Genomic DNA, 18,457 nt, shown 5'->3' on the forward strand with positions numbered 1-18,457 from the left:
AACTTGTAATTTATGATCGATTTACAAAGGACATCGTCCAGGTCTAATCTATATCATGAAATAATTTTCAATGTTAAGTACATCATGATACTTATATAAATCAACTCAAAATTTGTGTTGTTCATAACTTGCTTGAATATATTTTATGATCTTAACATGCAAATTATAAACTCTACATGCAAGACTTAGCTTAATCAAATATTTTAGAGAAAAGAGACAAGAGAGGAAGATATACTAACATCCTAGGTTTGCGACCTTGAACCTTATATGATTGGAAGTGTGGAATGGAACACACACTTTTTGAGTCCTTGATGGATATACATTGAACATAACATAGTGAGTCGGGGCCTTCTTTATCCTACTTATCATGAATAAGGGGTAAAGATTGAAGGAGCTCAACAAATTGCTCAAAACTTATGACATGTTGTATGTTAAGCATAGAGGTCAAGACATTAAGGAGATTAGGAGGTTGTTCAAAATCTATGACATGTTGGATGTCAAGCATATAGATCGAGGAATTAGGGAACTCATAATGAAAATTATCTTGAAACACTTTTGACATTGAACCTCATTTTCGAACTATTTTGGACATATTATATTAAGTCCTTATTTGTTCACATTCATCAAGGAATTAGGGAACTCATAATGAAAATTATATTGAAACACTCCTGACATTGAACCTCATTTTCAAACTATTCTGGACACATTATATTAAGTCCTTATTTATTCACATTCTCCTTTTTCTTGTTCTTATTGCTAGGTCTTGGTGGTAATAATCCAAAGAGTTTAATATTTCTACCTTTAAAATTGAAAGAACGTGAATTTGATTAACAAAAAATGGTGATGTCTAAATCATATATCTATGACTTATCCAAAATGGCATGTCCTGCATTCATTGAAATCACATCACATCAAATTTCATCATTATAGTCTAGGAAGTTTTAAGCCTAAGCAAACTACAGTATTTAAAGATACTGCATTGATACAACTTAAATTATTAATGATAATCTTGTAACATTTATCTCTACACTTAATATAGGTGTGAAATATAGCAATCCTTCTCTGATCTTCAATTCCCTCGGGATGTGTCAATGCATATCTAACTACACTCAACCTAATTGTCTCAAACTCTACGTTGTTTTGTTCATGATTGGGTCTAAAAATATCACTTAAGGTTGAATCCATGATAGTTGTAAACTTAAAGTTGGATAGTAGATGACTATTTACAAATGCATGCAACACTAACTTAAAAATAAAATTAAGATCACATATGATTCATGTAAATAAAATCACAATACAAAAATAAAATTATTTCTATTTTTTTTATGTGAAGATTAATCAAGAATAAATTACACCACAAATAAAATTTTAAGCATGTATTACTAGATCCTTTAAGTATAAATAATTAACTAAATAAAAGGTCACAACTTTCACTGGTTTTGGCAAGGTCGGCAATTAATAAAAAAAAGGATTGATTGCTAAATTTCAATGATGGGATTGGTCAATGCGCAAGAATATAACAAATAAAAATGCCAAATGAGATTATGTTTTTAAGCATTTAAGATATTATTCACACAACTTAAATAACAAGTGCAATACCAAAATAGTAAAACTCTAAAATAATTTACTAGTGAGATTGATTGACTATGATGATAGACAACATGGATTGTTGTTGATGTAGTATCATTGACATAAGCTGACATGTAAATGTAACCTTTATTTATTTATTTTTTAACTCTCCTCTCTTTTTTTAACTTTCTTTACATTTGATTTTTTACTCTTTTTTCCTCTAATCATTTTTTTTAAAAAAATTGAGATAAAAAAAGATTAAAAAAATACAAATAAAACTAATACTATCCAATTTGGCAGAAGTTAAAGCCCAGTGCCAACTCTTCACTTGGTGCGGAGGAATGCAGATTTTTGTCAAGACTCTGACTGGAAAGACCATCACCCTGGATGTCGAGAGCTCAGGCACCATTGACAAGGTGAAGGCTAAGATCCAGGACAAGGAAGCTATTCCCCATACCATCAAAGGTTGATTGACAATTCTGAAAATTCCATGTTACTAGCAAATCTTTGTGAAAACCCTCGCTGACAACTGCGGTGAATGTGATTGGTAGACTGATCAGAACTGTGGTGGATCTCTAGCGTGACTGATTTGTTGCTGCTGTCCCTGGAAAATTGAGTATGTGCACCTTTTTCTTTTTCTTTTTTTTGAAGAACAATTAAAAATCATACTATGATATCAAAGTTAATATAACATAAAAAATAATTGAAGATGAAGTAATAAGTTAAAGAAGGAAAAAAAGAAACTAAGAAGAAGAAAAATAAAAAGAAAAGGTTGAAGAGAAAGAATATGGGTTGAAAAAGTGTATAATTTTGCAAATTACTGTATAATATTTAGAAAAGTAAGATATAAATACCAAAATTCTAACTAGAACAATCAATTAATCTTGTATCCCATTAAATAAAATACTCAATAATAATTAAATCAAATGCAATAAATAAAATTTGACTAGTAAACATTAACTAAAAATTCAAATATATTAAACCAAAAGAAAAACTAAAACCTAATCTTTCAATGATTCATGCAATCTTTTATTATTGTCTAAAATCATATAACATAAACAATGTTTCGTCCGATGTCCACACCAAACATCCAAACATATACAGCAGGGCTTGTTCATGTACATCAAGACTTGTTCGATGTCGAATATAGATTGTTCAATGTCATGTCCACTCACCACAATATTGGGTACAGCGGGAAGTCGCTGGATTCTGGTTGCACGTCTATGTTGCCTCGTTGAGTTAAATGCATCCAGTGGCATTTTAAGAAAGACGATCAGCTGAAATGTCTCCTAACAGGAAAGCCATTGATTATTGTTTTCTTTTTGCAGCTTGCAACCTTTTGATTTTGCTGGTGTTTGATATGGGAAGGTAAGGAAAAATCATAGAGAGAGCAATGAAATATTATTCTTAATGACGAACGGTAATCAAGTTTTAGGAACTAACAATTTTCTCAAATTATCTAATATTGCATACAGCATATATAGATATGCAAGCCATTACATTGTAGAGGTTGGAAAAAGATGAGCTTCCAATACCACAATAACAGACTAACCATAACAATTTGCGCACTGGAAGCTTATGAGTTCTGACAGTTTCGAGTTTTACTTTAAGATTTTGGATTCAATTTCTTCCAAACTCAAACCTTTAGTCTCTGGGACGATGACCACTACAAACAAGAGAGACAACAAAGCTATAGCCCCGAAAAGGAGAAAAAGGTTCTCAGCTCCGAGCAACTCCTACAGAATGGACAAATATTGATGTAATAATTCAACTACCAGTAGAGAAAAATGCCAATCATGAGCAATTAGGTTGAAGGAAAAAACAACAGATGTGAAAGGAAAAGGAGTAACAGAGATCAAATTCAGAACCCCTACCTTCAATGGTGAGAATGCAAAGGTTACAATGGCATTGGAGCCAAAGTTAGTCAGAACTGCAAGACTGATTCCCCTTCCTCTGGTGCGAAGTGGGAAAATCTCTGAAACCATCAGCCAACTAATAGGCCCAAATGATATCTGAGATTTTGAGGACAGAATTATCAGAACCAACCTTACCTTTTTCTTATGGACAAAGAGCATCTTATGGGGGCTGAGATGGCTACGTTTTAATTTTTTCTTTTTCTTCTTTTCCTTCTTTTGAAAGGAACTGTAGGATAATGGCTACAGCATCTTATGCTATATTCTATTAGCTTTTGCAAACCAAATATGATACTATGCCAGTATTCCATCAGATAGTTACAGGAAAAATAGACTTGCGTGACCACAGCCAAAGGAAAATAGACTTGCCTGGTAGCAACCGACATATAGAAGCAGAGCTGCAACAGCAACAAGAGGGAAACCTCCAAGAAATTTGTAATAAGCAGAAAGCAAAAACAAGGAAAGAGCCTGTAACACATACATATGGAAAGCAGAATACGCGTTCATAAACTTCCAAAAAAAAAATAACAAAGAGAGAGAGAGAGAGAGAGAGAGATAATAATGTTCTAGAGAGTAATAGCATGCATACAATCCCACTGACACCTCCAATTAGCAATGGTCTTCTTCCAAGATCATCAACTTTTAGGACAGCTATCCATGTCATTGCCAACTGTAGCAGAACAGTCAGCAACAAATAGGAATTGGCATCAGAAGTAGGAGTGGATGGCAGTTGGCACAAAGAACAAATACGAGTCATAATTTTAGAGGCTTCATGATAAGATCTTATGCAGTACCTTGAACAAACCAATTACAACAGAGACTCTCGTTGCATCAGCAGCTGCAGAGAATCCAGCACTCTTTGGAAACAATTGATCAAACATATCACATGATCGGAAAATGGCATGAAGGGTATCTTCCATTTCACAAACAGAAAGGTTTAATTTTTATTATTAATTACCTGAAGTATTGGACCTGCATAATATAAAACACTTGGTTGCCCAGTTATCTACCACGATCACGACAAAAGTCAGCTCATAAAAATGATATTGTTGACATTCTCTTGTTTCAACCACAAGAATAGAGATCAAAAAAAAAAATTAAAGTATATCATAAACAGCAGAGAGGAAGAAGCACCTGTTGGAAAAGCACCAAACCCCCACCAATAATGAATGCTTTCAAACTCGGTCCTTGAAACACCTCCAAGAAACTCCCCTCAGTTTCTTCTTCTTTATATGCAGACTTCAGTGAGACAAGAGCTTCCTCTATTTGTTTCTCAGACACTTTGTCACCAGGAGGCCGGCCCCTAAGTTTGCTCAAGGCAGAAATGGCCCTCTCTTTATATTCCTGGAAAGATCCTTTACCTTGAACAGCTCTGAGGAGCAACCATCTCGGAGATGGTGGGAGACTCCACATGCCTAATCCCATAAGCAAAGAAATTGGGACACCAAATCCATACATGTAACGCCAGCCCCCAACTGCATTAATTTGGATGCTTCCAACTAAAAAGCCCATCTGTAGAAATGATATCAAATTTGTTATTCTCTCAAGAGATGGTGAATGAGAAGATAACAGTGTAAAGTCACTCAAATTACCAGAATTCCTAGAACTATGAAGAGTTCCTTCAGAGATATGAGAGTTCCACGAATCTGTGATGGGCAAGTTTCTGCAATATAGAGAGGAGCACCATGCATGGCCTGCAAACAATAAAATAAAGTGATTTGATAGACAAGGACATTGCAGTATCAGTTAAATCTTCAACAACAAGGTTGTCTGAGAATCTAACCAAGCCAATACCAAGACCATAGAGAAGACGTCCTAATAAAAGAACATTGAGACCTGGTGCATAGCCAGTGACCAGACCACCAAACACATATAACAATGCTGCTGCAATTAGTTCCCGCCTCCTTCCTTTAAGCATGAATCCAAACAATTAGGTAAACAACATCCATCAAGATGCATTGAAACTCAAGGTAAAGTCTATAGCAAAGAGATGTACCCAGAAAGTCTGCGATTGGATAGACAAGGAGGGAACCAAGAAGAGCTCCATAAAGAGATCCACTAACCTACATCCAATGCCAACCACTATAATGAGAGACCCAACACATTCCCACAACTAGCGAGTACGAAGTAATATTAAGATGCATAAAACATCGTTCTTAAGGGGAAAAAAAAGTAGAAGAGATAAAATCTATACCACAAGACCAAGCTGAACAGCAGAAAGGTTGAACCATGATATCCCGCTAAGCTCAGCTGACTGATAAATTGAAAAAAAAAAAAAAAAAAAATAGATACAATCATAGATTACAATGTTACTTGTCATCCAAATTTATGCTATAAAATAAAATGTAATTGTTGGTAAAACTATGAGAAGGGACCACTAAGCGAATCACCTGCAAGGATAGGGTAGCACCAGAAGTGGCCCCGATGTCATACCCAAATAGCAATCCTCCCAGTGCTGGGAAGAAAAATCTGAAATTTAGTGAACCAAATTACTTCAACAGAGTTGTGGAACAAATGATCCAGTCCAATCCAAATTCAGTAACAAAAACAAAATCAAAACCAAAGTAAAAGACTTTTCATTGCGCCATCACTTAACATCTATCTTACTAATATTAGCAATATTGCTTAATAAAAGAAAGCCACAAAAATCCCACAATAGATAAGATAATCCAGCCCTTATCCAACAAAATTTAGATCAAGCCAAAAATCAAATCAGCAAAAAAAGTGAAACTAACACTCTCAAGAATATGAAAGAAACAACTGCAATAACTCACGGTAAAATGACAGAAGACCAAGAAAAGTCTTCCTGATTTGTGGCGTCAGTTACAAGCGGCTCTGCTTCCTCTCCGGCAGAATACTGAACCTGCACAAACAATTGCATCAAAATCCAAACCCAAAGAAAGCAAAAGGGAGATCGTTTATGATTCTTACATTGAATCTCAGTTTTGGAGCAGAGAGCAAAGGCTGGTGTGAAAAAAAGGGAATATTCTTGTTGGGTTTGAAAAGGCATGAAGTTTTTGATGTTGGGTTCTTCTGGTCACCAAACGAGCAGAAGACGAGAGAGTGTGGTCTGGGTTTGGGTGGTTGGTGGTGAAAGGGAGAGTGAAATCGTAAGGGAGGTGGTGAGGTTATGGCGCTGTAAGCCATGATCACTGACCGACAATATCAGACAGTTGTTAGGCGTTAATTTCCCGCTTTTTTAGACTATCATATTTAGATTGAGAAAAAAAAATGAACGCATGTGGATACGGGTTTAAGTAAAAACCTTTATCTTGATAAACAAATATCAACAACAGTAATAAAACTTTAGTGCTACGGCGACATGTCGTTCATGATATTCGTGATCTTCTGCCTGTCGCTAGGAAGGCAATTTAATTCGAACCAAATGTTTATTGACCCCACTCAAATAAGTTGGTATTTTTTTAACTTGATAAATAATAAGTTAGGTATAAATATTATCAACCTCAATTTGGAATATATATTTACATTACATTTTTTTAACTTGATAATTAATTTGTAGGGATCGAGGGCATGCATTATTATAATATCACGTTATAGTCTCGTGGCTATAAAATGGAGTGCTAACCCGTGCATGGAACACATCAAAGTATTTAGCACACGTGAGACTAATGGAGATAGTGCTAAAAAGAGGAGTTTGGCGTTGATGGTGGCTGTGGTGCTTTTAGCCGCCGGTGCACCGGCCTTCACTCTTGCTAGAATTCAATACCCAATATCCACCTTCGATGCCAGTAAGATTATCAAACCCATGAATACTGCAGATAAGCTGAGCTGCTCAGGTACATGCAGCGTCTTCTCTGTTTGTTCTAGGGGGTGCACTTGCATCCTTTACGGAGACTGTTTGTTTGCATGGTTATTTTTATATTTGAAGCAGCTGCAATAAATATTATATTTAGTTAAATAAAAAATGCAATTTAGTTTTGATAGGGTTCATGATAATTCACGTTTTGCATGTGATTTTGGCAAAGCAATTCCCGGCCACTTTTTGATTTTCAGCATAATACAATTTACTTGCACTGTTCACATGAATAGTTTTTTTTAGTATGTTTATTTTTTGTACGTTTAAAAAAAAACGTCTAGAGTGAATTAAATGTACTCGCATTGTCATGTAAATAATATTTTTTTCCCCAAAAAACTAGTGTAGAGTGAATTAAATTCACTCTCATTGTAATATCAAATCAATTTTATTCCTGATAATATTTTATCTAATTTTATTGCATGTTTAAAAAATTATAGAAAACTGTAGTTCTTATCGGATGAATTTTGTACGTAATGGAATTGTAGATGGTTTAATGGAATAATAAAAAAATATTTTATATAAAGTATTATTTATTTCATGAAGTAATAGCAATAGTTAAATCTACACTATTTAAATTAAAAAACCATCAATATTAATATATATTTTTAAAAATTATTTTATAACCTTAATTTCAAAAGCATTTTTAACCAAACACATTAAACTACTCTTTGTTTAACCTCAATTTCAACTACAGTTTTAATCAAACACCTATTTTTTCAAACCAATCTCAATTAAAAATATTTTTATAAAACAACTTTTTTTCAAATCACAATCATAACAGTTACCGCAATTCCAAACACACTTTTAATATTATCTAAGGGGTTTGCATTTGATCGTGACCGAATCTCCAGCAAAGCTGGTCAAATTAATGATACAAGTTTTGTGTTCTATATGCATGAATGTTGTTTTAAATCATATGTATTATTTCCCTGCGTGATGATCTCTTGTAATATTTCTTTGTATTGTGATGGTTGGAATTTGAATATATAATAATTACTGGGACTCGGCCTTGCCATGCCCACACTATCTTTTTTTCTTTTGAGAATCCTTGCTTAATCATTAATTAATTGTTAGCGTGATTTTCTTTTTTAATCCGTGCAATTAAACTACAACAAATAGTGGGTTTACTCCTTCGTTATCTATAGAATTGTCTAGTATGGAGCTAAATCCCTCAAAAAAAAAAAAAGTTCTTAATTTGAGTGTGTGTGTGTAGATAGGTTTTATTTTTTAATTGTGTCAATCAAGTATTTCTATATAAAGATACTCACCTTCTTCGTTCACCTGCTCGGTCTGGTTCACCGCGAAGTGGGCTTGACGAGATTTATTTATCGGGAGTTTTTTTGTCCGGCGGCCGCGTGACTGTTCGAGCGTAATGCAGTGGTGGTTGGTTCCGATTCGACAAGGGTAGAATGCCTGGTCGAATTGACGACATGGTGGGACTTTGATCGATGAACTAACTTCAAATCTGGGTTTTTTTCTTCGCAAATGAGGATGAGGATGGGTAATATGCTCCCATGTCCATGAAGGATCAAAACCCGATTATATTTATAAATTATATATTGATTTCGATCTTTCATCACGTGTTCCTTAAAACTATTAATCTTTTAATATCTTCTTGTTGTTTATTTTACTATAATATCAATATGAAATTTAAGATTTATATACAGACTTAATATTTTATTTTTGCATTATGTAATAAGTTATAACATCATATTGTAACCATAAAACAATATTATTTTCTCTACGGGGAACCCTTGAACTCCAAGGAGGAAAAATTCTTTCGCGGGTCATAATTAAATCCGATAAATATAATATAATGCGAGCGATGACTATAATTAATTTGATTAGATGCCTTACCAGCTGAAATGGCACCAAATTGCGTTGCCACACTTTCCCCTTCTTTCCTCCGTTAAAGAAGGAAAAATCAAAACAGAAAGGATAAATGGACGCATTTTACAGATGGAATTCCCATAACTTGTTATAGCAGTCAGACTGGGTTCCAGCCTAGATTCTCATCACATGACCGTTTATGGGTAACTGCCATCCAAAACATCACTGTTTTTCTTTTTTTTATTTTCACCTTCATAACTGACCCCCTTGTTCTGCGCTTCTTTATTGACCGCGCCTATTAATCCCCCTCCGCTATGAAAATTGACTCTCGGCAGAGCGACAGAGGGAGGGGGCAGAGATAACAGAATCTGTTGCAGTATTATTGTGGTTGGCATCAGGTAGAGGACCATATTGTTTGCTCGTTTTTTCTGATAGCAGCTAGCATCTTCAACAATGGAGCTGTATGATGGCAACGTGTTTCGAAGACCAGCACAAGCACAAGCACAAGCAATACCCGTAACCGATACCAAAGCATGGAAGCCACTCACAAGGCTACAGAAGCAAGCCCCGGAAGCTCTGAGGCTTGATCAGCTCTCCATCACTGCCTCAACCAACCATTCTCTGCTTGCTAGCCATACCTCTCCTCCTCTTACTCCAATTCCCCTTCTATCACCACTCTCTGTATCTCCCCCGCCATTGCCATCTGAGGCTGAAGAATTTACATTTCCTGTAATATGTGGTGATATCGACAAGGGGAGGGAAGCTGATATTGGTGATGCATATTCGGAGGCAAGAGTTTGGCAGCATCCAGCAGTGGCCGGTGGATACACTGAGCCATCATCCTTGTTTGCCTTCTTCCGATCCAAATGTGTGCTCGTTAATCACGCACAGTCAAGATTCTGAGCTGCATGTTCTGTTATTGTGATAAATTTCAACTCATTGCAGGTCTTTCCTCGTCGCAACTCCATTTTTTTAGGATTGAAATACCTAGGATTTCTTTTTTGTTTTCCCCCCTATATGAGAAAGATGAGCTGAAAGCAGTCCCCGATGATTTGGTTGATCTCAATGCGGTAGTTCTCTTGTCACGCTTTTGGCAGAAGGATGGAAGCAACCGGGAATAAAAAGTATTAACTTCTTGCTTTCTGTTGCTAATCTTTCGAACAAGGCAGGCATATCATATTGGACGAACCACCACAGGAATGGTCCCCTTCCAACCTTGTGATGATATAACAGCTCCGCGAAAAAGAGCTTGATAAGAATTGACGCGTGCACCCACCACTGAATCCACAAGGGACAAAATAGAAGACTAGAACCCATAATCTTGACACCAGTATGGTGAATTTGTTTGGGCAGCGTGATTGTGGATAACTGGTTGTGGATAACTGCGAGGTGACGATTACCTGCTAGTACCATTAGCCTTGCAATTTTTTCCAGATATATAATATAGACTAGGGTAGGGAAGCAGAATATAATGAACAACCGGGTTCTGCCTGCCAGAGCATGATCGTTGTCACGAACAAATTGAACAACCTGAAAAGAGTGCATAAACAAGAATGGGATATAGCAATTTATCCAGTGCATTCATAAATAAAATTACAGATTGCATTGGAGAAGTGGTGAATCCCCAAGAAAATCCTCCTGCAGTCATACAATATAAAGCCCAAAAAACTCTTCCTTTATGTACACAATAGGCCAACCATCCAACCCAGTCTTCAAAAGGGTTTCAGTTCAAATAAATATCATCTCGTTCACTCCCCTTGAGCTCTCACTGGAGGACAATTCTAATAAAACTTACAACACAACCAATGGCAACTCAGGATAAGCCCTTAAAAGTAAGTGATACTTGCTGCCAAGCAGACATTTCACTAACAAAATCAGAAGTCAAATTCCCCTGTTGCCTGCAAAAGAAAGCCAGAATTCCAACAATTATTTTTGGAATTTCAGTATAATACAGAACCAAATTGTAACATTGATCATGAAGAAAAACCATCTATAATTTGGTGGAACACAGACCTTGTTAAAGAGAATGTCCCTGTTGTTTATATGCATAACACCATCCTTGAGTGTGCATTTCCACTTGTTCTTGGTACGAGTCACCTATTCATGCAAGAAAAATTTTACTATCAGAAGACCAGCATCATTGATATGTACACCTAAAATCAGCTTGTTATGACGTACACTACTGATCAAACAAAAAAGGAAAGGGTGAAAAACAAGATGAGCGGATGTTTACCTTGTCAAATTGAGCTAAAATCAAATGCTGTGTGTTCAGCTCCTCTCCTTGCTCCACACCATCCAGATCCTCGTCGTCGTCGTCATCTTCATTCAGTGGTTCATCATCGTCATCATCTACATCATCATTTTGACTGACAACAGCTGGGGTACTTGCCTGTAAATCTGGGAAGGGGAAAAGAGGAAAACAAAAAACAAATACATTAATTATAACAAGCCTACTCACCAAGTTTATCGATTAGAAAAGGAATGACAACCTTCATCACATATTTCATAAACTTACCATTGGGAGCTGGTGTGCTTGCGATATTGTAATCTTCATTAGCAACTCCTTGATAATTGTATATCTTCAACAGAAAAACAAAATACAGAAAAATTAGAAAGAAACAGTAGCTGTCGCACCCTAACCTCTGGAGAAAACATGATATCCCATACTCAAGTTCCAAAAAAGTCATTATAAGCAATGAAGTAATAATCTCAACAACATAGGACCCCTAATAAGATTTCAGAGACAAAGTCATCCTACAGTACATTAACTGGAAGAGGCTGCTCTCAAGACCTGAACATCACCCTTAAAGTTGCAAGTCAAGAGCATTTAATAGCACTGACCAATTTTTAACCATCATTATCCAAATACATGCTCAGAGAGCAATGCTATTAGTATTTGATCCGAGTGAGTCAGCTTGTGGGAGTTACAGTCATCCTCATACTTACCAGCAACCTTATAAAGTAACCATGTATAGAAATAGTCAACTTGGTCCATCATCCCAGCCCCATAGCATAGATATAAACATGGAAGGGATTCTGGTTTAGCATCATAATCTTTTAATAATATCTTACTAGGTTCTAGCCACGTTCAGTTAAACATTCTGAGCCAACTGTGTGCCTTGGCATGCATATTTCCAAGAATCATAGATACATAATCTAAACTACTGTAAAAACAAAAGGTTGCAATATCCAAATTTCATAAAATCACTGCAAACAATGACGCTCATTATCACTTACGATATTGCTATTTTTCTCCTCAAGACAGGGTTCTTCACAGACAATATATTTGTAGGTATCTAGAGGCATGATTTTACATGTGGGCGCATCACATGATCCAGGAACCAGGAATGAGAGGGTCTTTCCATTTTTTTTCCTTTGCTGGGTAAAAACATTATATTTCTCATTACAAGATTTAGGATCAGGAAATATATGATCCTATACTGACCGGGCAATACCAGTTACCCTTCATAGGGCAAGAAACGCTGGAAATTGGATGAATAAAAAAACATCATTGGGATGAGGAGAGATGCACAGCAGCACTTCGCCAACACATGCATAATTCTAGAACATGAAAACTACATTGAACAGATACTTGATTAGATGCTTATATTTCAAGAAAATTACAAAAGCATCATACATACATTGGGAGTTGAAAGCATGTCATCATAAGGATCAGGAATTGGCCCATCCACTTGAGGAATCTTCAAATATGACCTCGACACATGTGCTACGATCTCTCTATTTTTAGTTGTGATAGTGTCATATCTGCCAAGGGGATTGTTCCCTTGGCTTACCTGAAATTTACCATTACATAAGCTAAAGAAATAACAAGTTTATGAAATTATGCAGATCTTTTAATAGAGATGGGAAGTTAAAATGAACCATAAATAATCCACTTTTAGGCTAGCATACATCAGGTTTTCAAACAAACTAAAGAGCGAGTATTTGAGATAAACTGCAGCTTCCAAGCATATCAGCTCCTAGTTGCGTTGAATGATTGATTATCATACTTTCAAAAAGGCCAGAGTCCATGGAAGAACATGAACACTCACCCTCCACCAAAAGAAAACGAATTGGAAAACCAAAATAGAACAGTCTTTGGTGTATTCTAAAGTTGCAAGTTTTAACCAGGACATATGAAACAAAGTAGCATACCTGCAGCAGTAAGACTTAATTTGGTTACAGAAAACCATGCTATGTCCTTAAGGTTAGAAATCATGAGACCCTCAGCATTTTGCATATATAATAGTTAATAATGCTGCTGGACAGTATTTATCCAGGGCAGTAGTTAATGATGTGATAGATAGTATCCATCCATTCTTCACTTGACCTAATTCAAAAATGTAGTCAACAATGCCCATTTATTATATGGTCATCAAACCAATTTACAGAAGCTGGATAAGTCAAAAATATTTCGTTCAGCAATATCACATGAAGAGGAGGGAACAATTGTGGTGGCAGTGAAGCTAAAACTGGTGCAATTTAGAAGCAGTGGATCGCAATAGCATTTTAAGGACCAATAGAAGAAATATATTTTTCCATTTCATTTAAGAATAGGCAATAGATTCATGGTGGAAGATATATCAGCAGATAATTTTTCTTTTCCACTTGAAATGGCATCATTGCAACAGTTGATAATTCTATTGGCAGCAAGGAAATACTTTGGAAATGAACTTGAAAATGGAGTAGTCAGAATGGAAACAGAAGCATGATCGCCAAGATGTAATTGGTCTTAGTTAATTGCTTGTCCAAAGGAAAACAGAACTGTCATAGCTACATTAACATCCAGATCTTATGAAAAGCTAATGCAATGGTACATTTTCATGAGTAAGAATCCATTAGAATGCATTACATGCTAACATTTAAAAAGATCTTAGATCCCTTAATAACTATAAACACATGACTTTTTCACTGACCATTTCAGTTAAGAAACCGAGAGTCAATGCCATGGGTTGAGCCACTATCCTATTCACCATACTTGCAATTAAATAGTTTCCTAGAAGTGATCCAACAAAAACTTTCCCCAGTTAAGTGAAGAAATGTTTCTCAAATGATAAAACTTTTTCATAAAACAGGAAAATCAATGGTTCTCACATGGCATATATGAATAAAGAAATGCAGAAAGAACAGTTATTAGAACAGAAGCGCTCCATGAATAAAATTAAGAAAACCAAGCAATAACAGACCAGGAAACAGCAGTTTTAAGACAGATATTCAGAAGTTTTGTAATAGGAAATTCTCTTCGATGAAAATATTGCTTCAATGCACCAAAAAACGATGAGAATAAGGTAAAACATAAACTCTCTTTCCTGTAATGGTTTTAGCTACCATATTCAAAAAGCACTCAACATTAACCGAGTCAACAAACAAGCAAAAAGAACAAGTGGACTTAAACCTCACAAATCACTGCAAAATGAAAGGCGGAGAAATTCTATGTATCTTATCATCCACCTCTGGCTTATCAAGTAGCTTGAAAACTCCAAAAGTTCTCCCCACAGATGTCACACCTTAATATAACAATGATCTTCGGTTCAAGCTAGCAGAGAGAATAGAGCTTGTAGTAGCCAAAATTAACACATCTTAGACAATGAGTACCTGTTTGTTATTTTCTACTTGCTGGAGGAGGGCAGTATAGTTTAATTACAGAACAAACTCATCGCAGATAGATGATCAGAATTCCAACTTATTAACTACAAATCTGAATTCAACCACATTAACTGAACATTGAGGTTAAATACATATGAAGCACTCAACTTTGTAGTCAACGCCTGCCTCATCACAAAACTCAACTTTAAAGGTTAGGATGCATAAATGCTCTGACACCTTTATGGAAAAGAACGGTTTTCAAAATATGAGACAGTAGAACATCACCGAGTAAATTAAATACTGTAGGAAAAAGAGGACAACATTTTGCATGCCAGGAAGAAGCCAATAATAACCACGAGTATTCAAGTTAACACATAAAAAAATAGAATGCATATTCAACTCAACCTGTGAAACCTCAGATGCAGAATCCACAGCTCCATCTTGCTGGGGTATGAATCCACCATTGTTAAATTTTGGAGCTAAATCCCCGCGCTTCCGTTTTCCAGAAGACATGAAGAAGTCCTGGAATTTTCTCCATGATTAAAACTGATAAGCTACTTCAGTGGCAACCATATGTTATCATTTTGGATGATAAAGGAATTGTTTCTGAAAATTAGCCTTCAGCACCCAGAACCTTTTGTCCATGAACTCTCCTTGGAGCATAAAACTACACAATACAAGCAAAAAGAGATACCTGTGTCAAGGTTTGATGAGAGGCTCCTCTGTCCACCTCATCCCGCCCTTCCACATAAGCTACAAACGCACAACATTTATTAGTTAAAACCCTTCAAAGAAAAAAGTCACTAAACAAATTGATCATGTGACATAAGACTTGCCAACATTGACATCAAGAGGTGGCCTTTGATGCATCAAAGGGGAAGGAGATTGCTGTTTGAAGACAACAAGAAAAAGATCAGTGAGCACATCCATACCAAATAACAAATCTACATCAATACAGCTAACTTCTGTTCACTAAGCTCCCATGAAAAAGAAAAAAAAAAAGAACACACCACATGTGCACTCATGCACATACAACATGCAAACCACACATTGAAATTAGTATCTGCTAGATGAAAAGGGCTGAACGATCAAATCAGTGCTTACCATGAAATGGCTGGGTCTCCCAGCTTTTCCATCAGTACTGCCCCCAGCATGGCTAACAGGGGTGGGATAATCACTACTAGATCCAGTAGGAATGTTATACATAGATGAATTGTCCACACTACTAGGTAAAGGTGTCTGCACATTCCCAGGTAAAGGTGTTTGCACATTCCCAGGTAAAGGTGTTTGTGCACTTCCTGGCAATGGTGTCTGCATGGGGGTTTGCAAAGGTGTCTGCAATTCCAAAAACCCACATAAGAAATAGAAATTCCCACAGCCAAAATAACTGAACTCATGAATCGCTTCAAAATTCACATACAACTAACAGATATCAAAACTGCCACCGACAATTACTTAGGAATTCAAAAACAATTCAACTAAAATCACGATTTACCAGTACAAAGACTGGATAATGTGAAAGGAAAGTGTTTCCACTAGCTCATTTCAATTTCAGGTTAAGAGAATTCAAAGAAGTGCTAAAAACGAGTATACCAGCGGAATCACTTGACGAAATTCAGTATTAATGACAAGAAAATTGTTAAAAAAGCAAGTCGCAATTACTCACAGGAGGGAAGAGCATCTCAGCAGTGGGAGTCTCATATTCCTCAGTCCCTTCATACGGTACATTAAGGTCGTGGACTGGAGTAAGACCACCAGGCACCGGTTGCTTATTAGCTGATGACCTCACTATTGGACCCAATAAAACACCCGCTTGCATCAATTTCTTCACCCAAAGCTAAAAACAAACAAAATCAGCAACTTTACAGGTCCCAGAACGCAAATAAATCACAAATCTGAAAACCCTAGAACTCAAAATAACATCAGATCCAACAAATTCACCAGTCAGGAAAAAAAAAGTTTTGAGATTTGAAAAAACCCTAAAAGATTAACAGCGACATTATTGGGGGAAAAAGAAAGAAACGGATAGGGAATGTTGATTACTCCTTGGAGCTCACTAAGGACAGTCTCTCCGGGGCCACCGTTATTGATGAACTCATCGCGGACCTTGTCGATGACGTCTTCTATAACTTCGGTGTAAACGGTGCTTGTTGCGGATGACGCCATTCCTCTCCTCACAATTTTTTTAATCAAAATTACAATTCCACTGATATTGATAAAAATGAAGCCCTGATTGAGATGATTCAGGACATAAATCACATAAAATTTCGTTTTGGAAAGGGAAGGGGGTTTCTAGGGTTTGGGGAGGGAGGGAGGAGAGAGATTAGACGGACGAGAAAGCAGAATAAAGGGTGGAATATAAATAGGTTTGCATCCGATTTTATGGAATGGGTCCACGTGTTATGATCTGCAGTGGCCTTGATTTGTTTTGCCCAATAAAGAGATAACATTTGATTTTATTTTTCCCACTCACTCCCTCTCGTTAGCCTCCTTTCGTCACCGCCAGTTGTGCTGACGACTGATATCCACCAACTGTTTTTTTTTTTTAATAGTTTTTTTTAAGTATTATTTATTTAAAAATATATTAAAATAATATTTTTTATTTTTTAAAAATTTATTTTTAACTTAGTATATTAAAATTAATTTTAAAAAAAAATAAAAATTTTCTTTTTTTTTCAGAAATATTTTTAAAACAAGTAAAGGCTAGCAGTGGTCATTCACACCGCCATGTTAGCCTTTTTTATTTTTCTTTTCAGGTCATTATTGGAGGAATGCGTTTTTTTTAATGTAATCTTTGATATTTTTTATATTAATATATTAAAATTATTAAAAAATATATTATTAAAAATATTATTTTATAATTTTAAAGAATAAATAAAAAATTACCATCCGACTGTATTTCTAAGCGATACCTTAGTGAGTTTTCTTTCTTTCTTTTTTCTTCGGTTACCATTTTTTTCATGTGAAGGAAGTCGTGACTATTTTTTTTAAGAATGGAAATTATGACGCCCTTTCTCCTATTAATTAATAGTTTTGCATTTGAAAGCAAAATATACACTTAAATTAAGTGTGTTTTAGTCGATGAAGATTTAATTGAATTACAGAAGGAAATCATGATGGAACACATATAGAAAGGTTGAATCCATAAAAAAATCGTATAAAAAAAAAAATAAGTCCGCTTTTATTGGTTAAACATGCGGACTGTTTATTTTTGTAATTAAAATTATATTTTATTATTTTTTTAAAAAATATATTTGAAATTAAGTTTTTAATATTTTTTTATTCTTTTAATATATTAATATCAAAAATAATTTTAATATATACATATATTATTTTTATATATTTTTAAATAAAAAATATTTTAAAAAACAACCATTTCATATTTTTTTAACAAAAGAATAATAAGAATGGCGTAAACCTTGGCGGAAGTATTTTTTTTTTTTAAGGTAAAGTCCATAAAAAAGTTCGTAGAAGGGCTCAATCCATAAATTTAACAAGAGTTAAAATCAGAAAGGCAAAACACAAAGGTCATTTTATGATAAAAGAATTTCTTGTTTGTCGGTTCCTTATGCTTATTGTTCTTAATTTCTCAACCTTACCCGTTGTCATAACTCGTTAGGTTCATTTAAAAACTAATCAAAGGTTTATGTTTCGGAGTTGGCTTTGATGATGGTGGATGTTAAATAATTTATATTGTTTATCTATACAAAGGATAAAATCAAATTAAACTATTAAATAGTTA

At 35.3% G+C, this 18,457-nt stretch overlaps 2 protein-coding genes across 2 annotated transcripts; both read right to left on the reverse strand.

The window, feature by feature from the left end:
• Positions 1-2,951: 2,951 nt before the first annotated feature.
• On the reverse strand, positions 2,952-6,719 carry LOC118032949 (D-xylose-proton symporter-like 3, chloroplastic). Its single transcript, XM_035037755.2, has 14 exons — positions 6,414-6,719; positions 6,257-6,345; positions 5,873-5,951; positions 5,677-5,736; positions 5,479-5,545; positions 5,266-5,390; positions 5,075-5,176; positions 4,617-4,994; positions 4,441-4,488; positions 4,277-4,339; positions 4,072-4,152; positions 3,852-3,950; positions 3,444-3,581; positions 2,952-3,305 (listed from the first exon to the last, which is right to left on the reverse strand). Exons 1-14 carry the CDS (start codon positions 6,627-6,629, stop codon positions 3,171-3,173), a joined length of 1,680 nt encoding a protein of 559 aa, XP_034893646.1. The 5' UTR covers positions 6,630-6,719; the 3' UTR covers positions 2,952-3,170.
• Positions 6,720-10,688: 3,969 nt separating this feature from the next.
• On the reverse strand, positions 10,689-17,064 carry LOC118032889 (transcription initiation factor IIA large subunit). The gene is made up of 11 exons (XM_035037678.2): positions 16,759-17,064; positions 16,382-16,552; positions 15,820-16,050; positions 15,552-15,603; positions 15,410-15,468; positions 15,121-15,237; positions 12,771-12,923; positions 11,645-11,708; positions 11,363-11,526; positions 11,143-11,226; positions 10,689-11,027 (listed from the first exon to the last, which is right to left on the reverse strand). Exons 1-11 carry the CDS (start codon positions 16,879-16,881, stop codon positions 11,004-11,006), a joined length of 1,242 nt encoding a protein of 413 aa, XP_034893569.1. The 5' UTR covers positions 16,882-17,064; the 3' UTR covers positions 10,689-11,003.
• Positions 17,065-18,457: the final 1,393 nt, after the last annotated feature.

Source organism: Populus alba, chromosome 1, assembly GCF_005239225.2.
Source record: "Populus alba chromosome 1, ASM523922v2, whole genome shotgun sequence".
Classification (NCBI taxonomy): Eukaryota; Viridiplantae; Streptophyta; class Magnoliopsida; order Malpighiales; family Salicaceae; genus Populus; species Populus alba.

Coding starts and splice junctions, on each gene's coding strand:
- LOC118032949 (XM_035037755.2), bottom strand. CDS start 6,629: ATGGCTTACAGCGCCATAACCTCACCACCTCCCTTACGATTTCACTCT. Junction 5,177..5,265: donor ATGGTCTTGGTATTGGCTTG/GTTAGATTCTCA, acceptor TATTGTTTGCAG/GCCATGCATGGTGCTCCTCT. Junction 3,306..3,443: donor TTGCATTCTCACCATTGAAG/GTAGGGGTTCTG, acceptor TCCATTCTGTAG/GAGTTGCTCGGAGCTGAGAA.
- LOC118032889 (XM_035037678.2), bottom strand. CDS start 16,881: ATGGCGTCATCCGCAACAAGCACCGTTTACACCGAAGTTATAGAAGAC. Junction 16,051..16,381: donor CTGAGATGCTCTTCCCTCCT/GTGAGTAATTGC, acceptor TTGGAATTGCAG/ACACCTTTGCAAACCCCCAT. Junction 11,709..12,770: donor ACATGCTTTCAACTCCCAAT/GTATGTATGATG, acceptor TTTCTGTTGAAG/ATATACAATTATCAAGGAGT.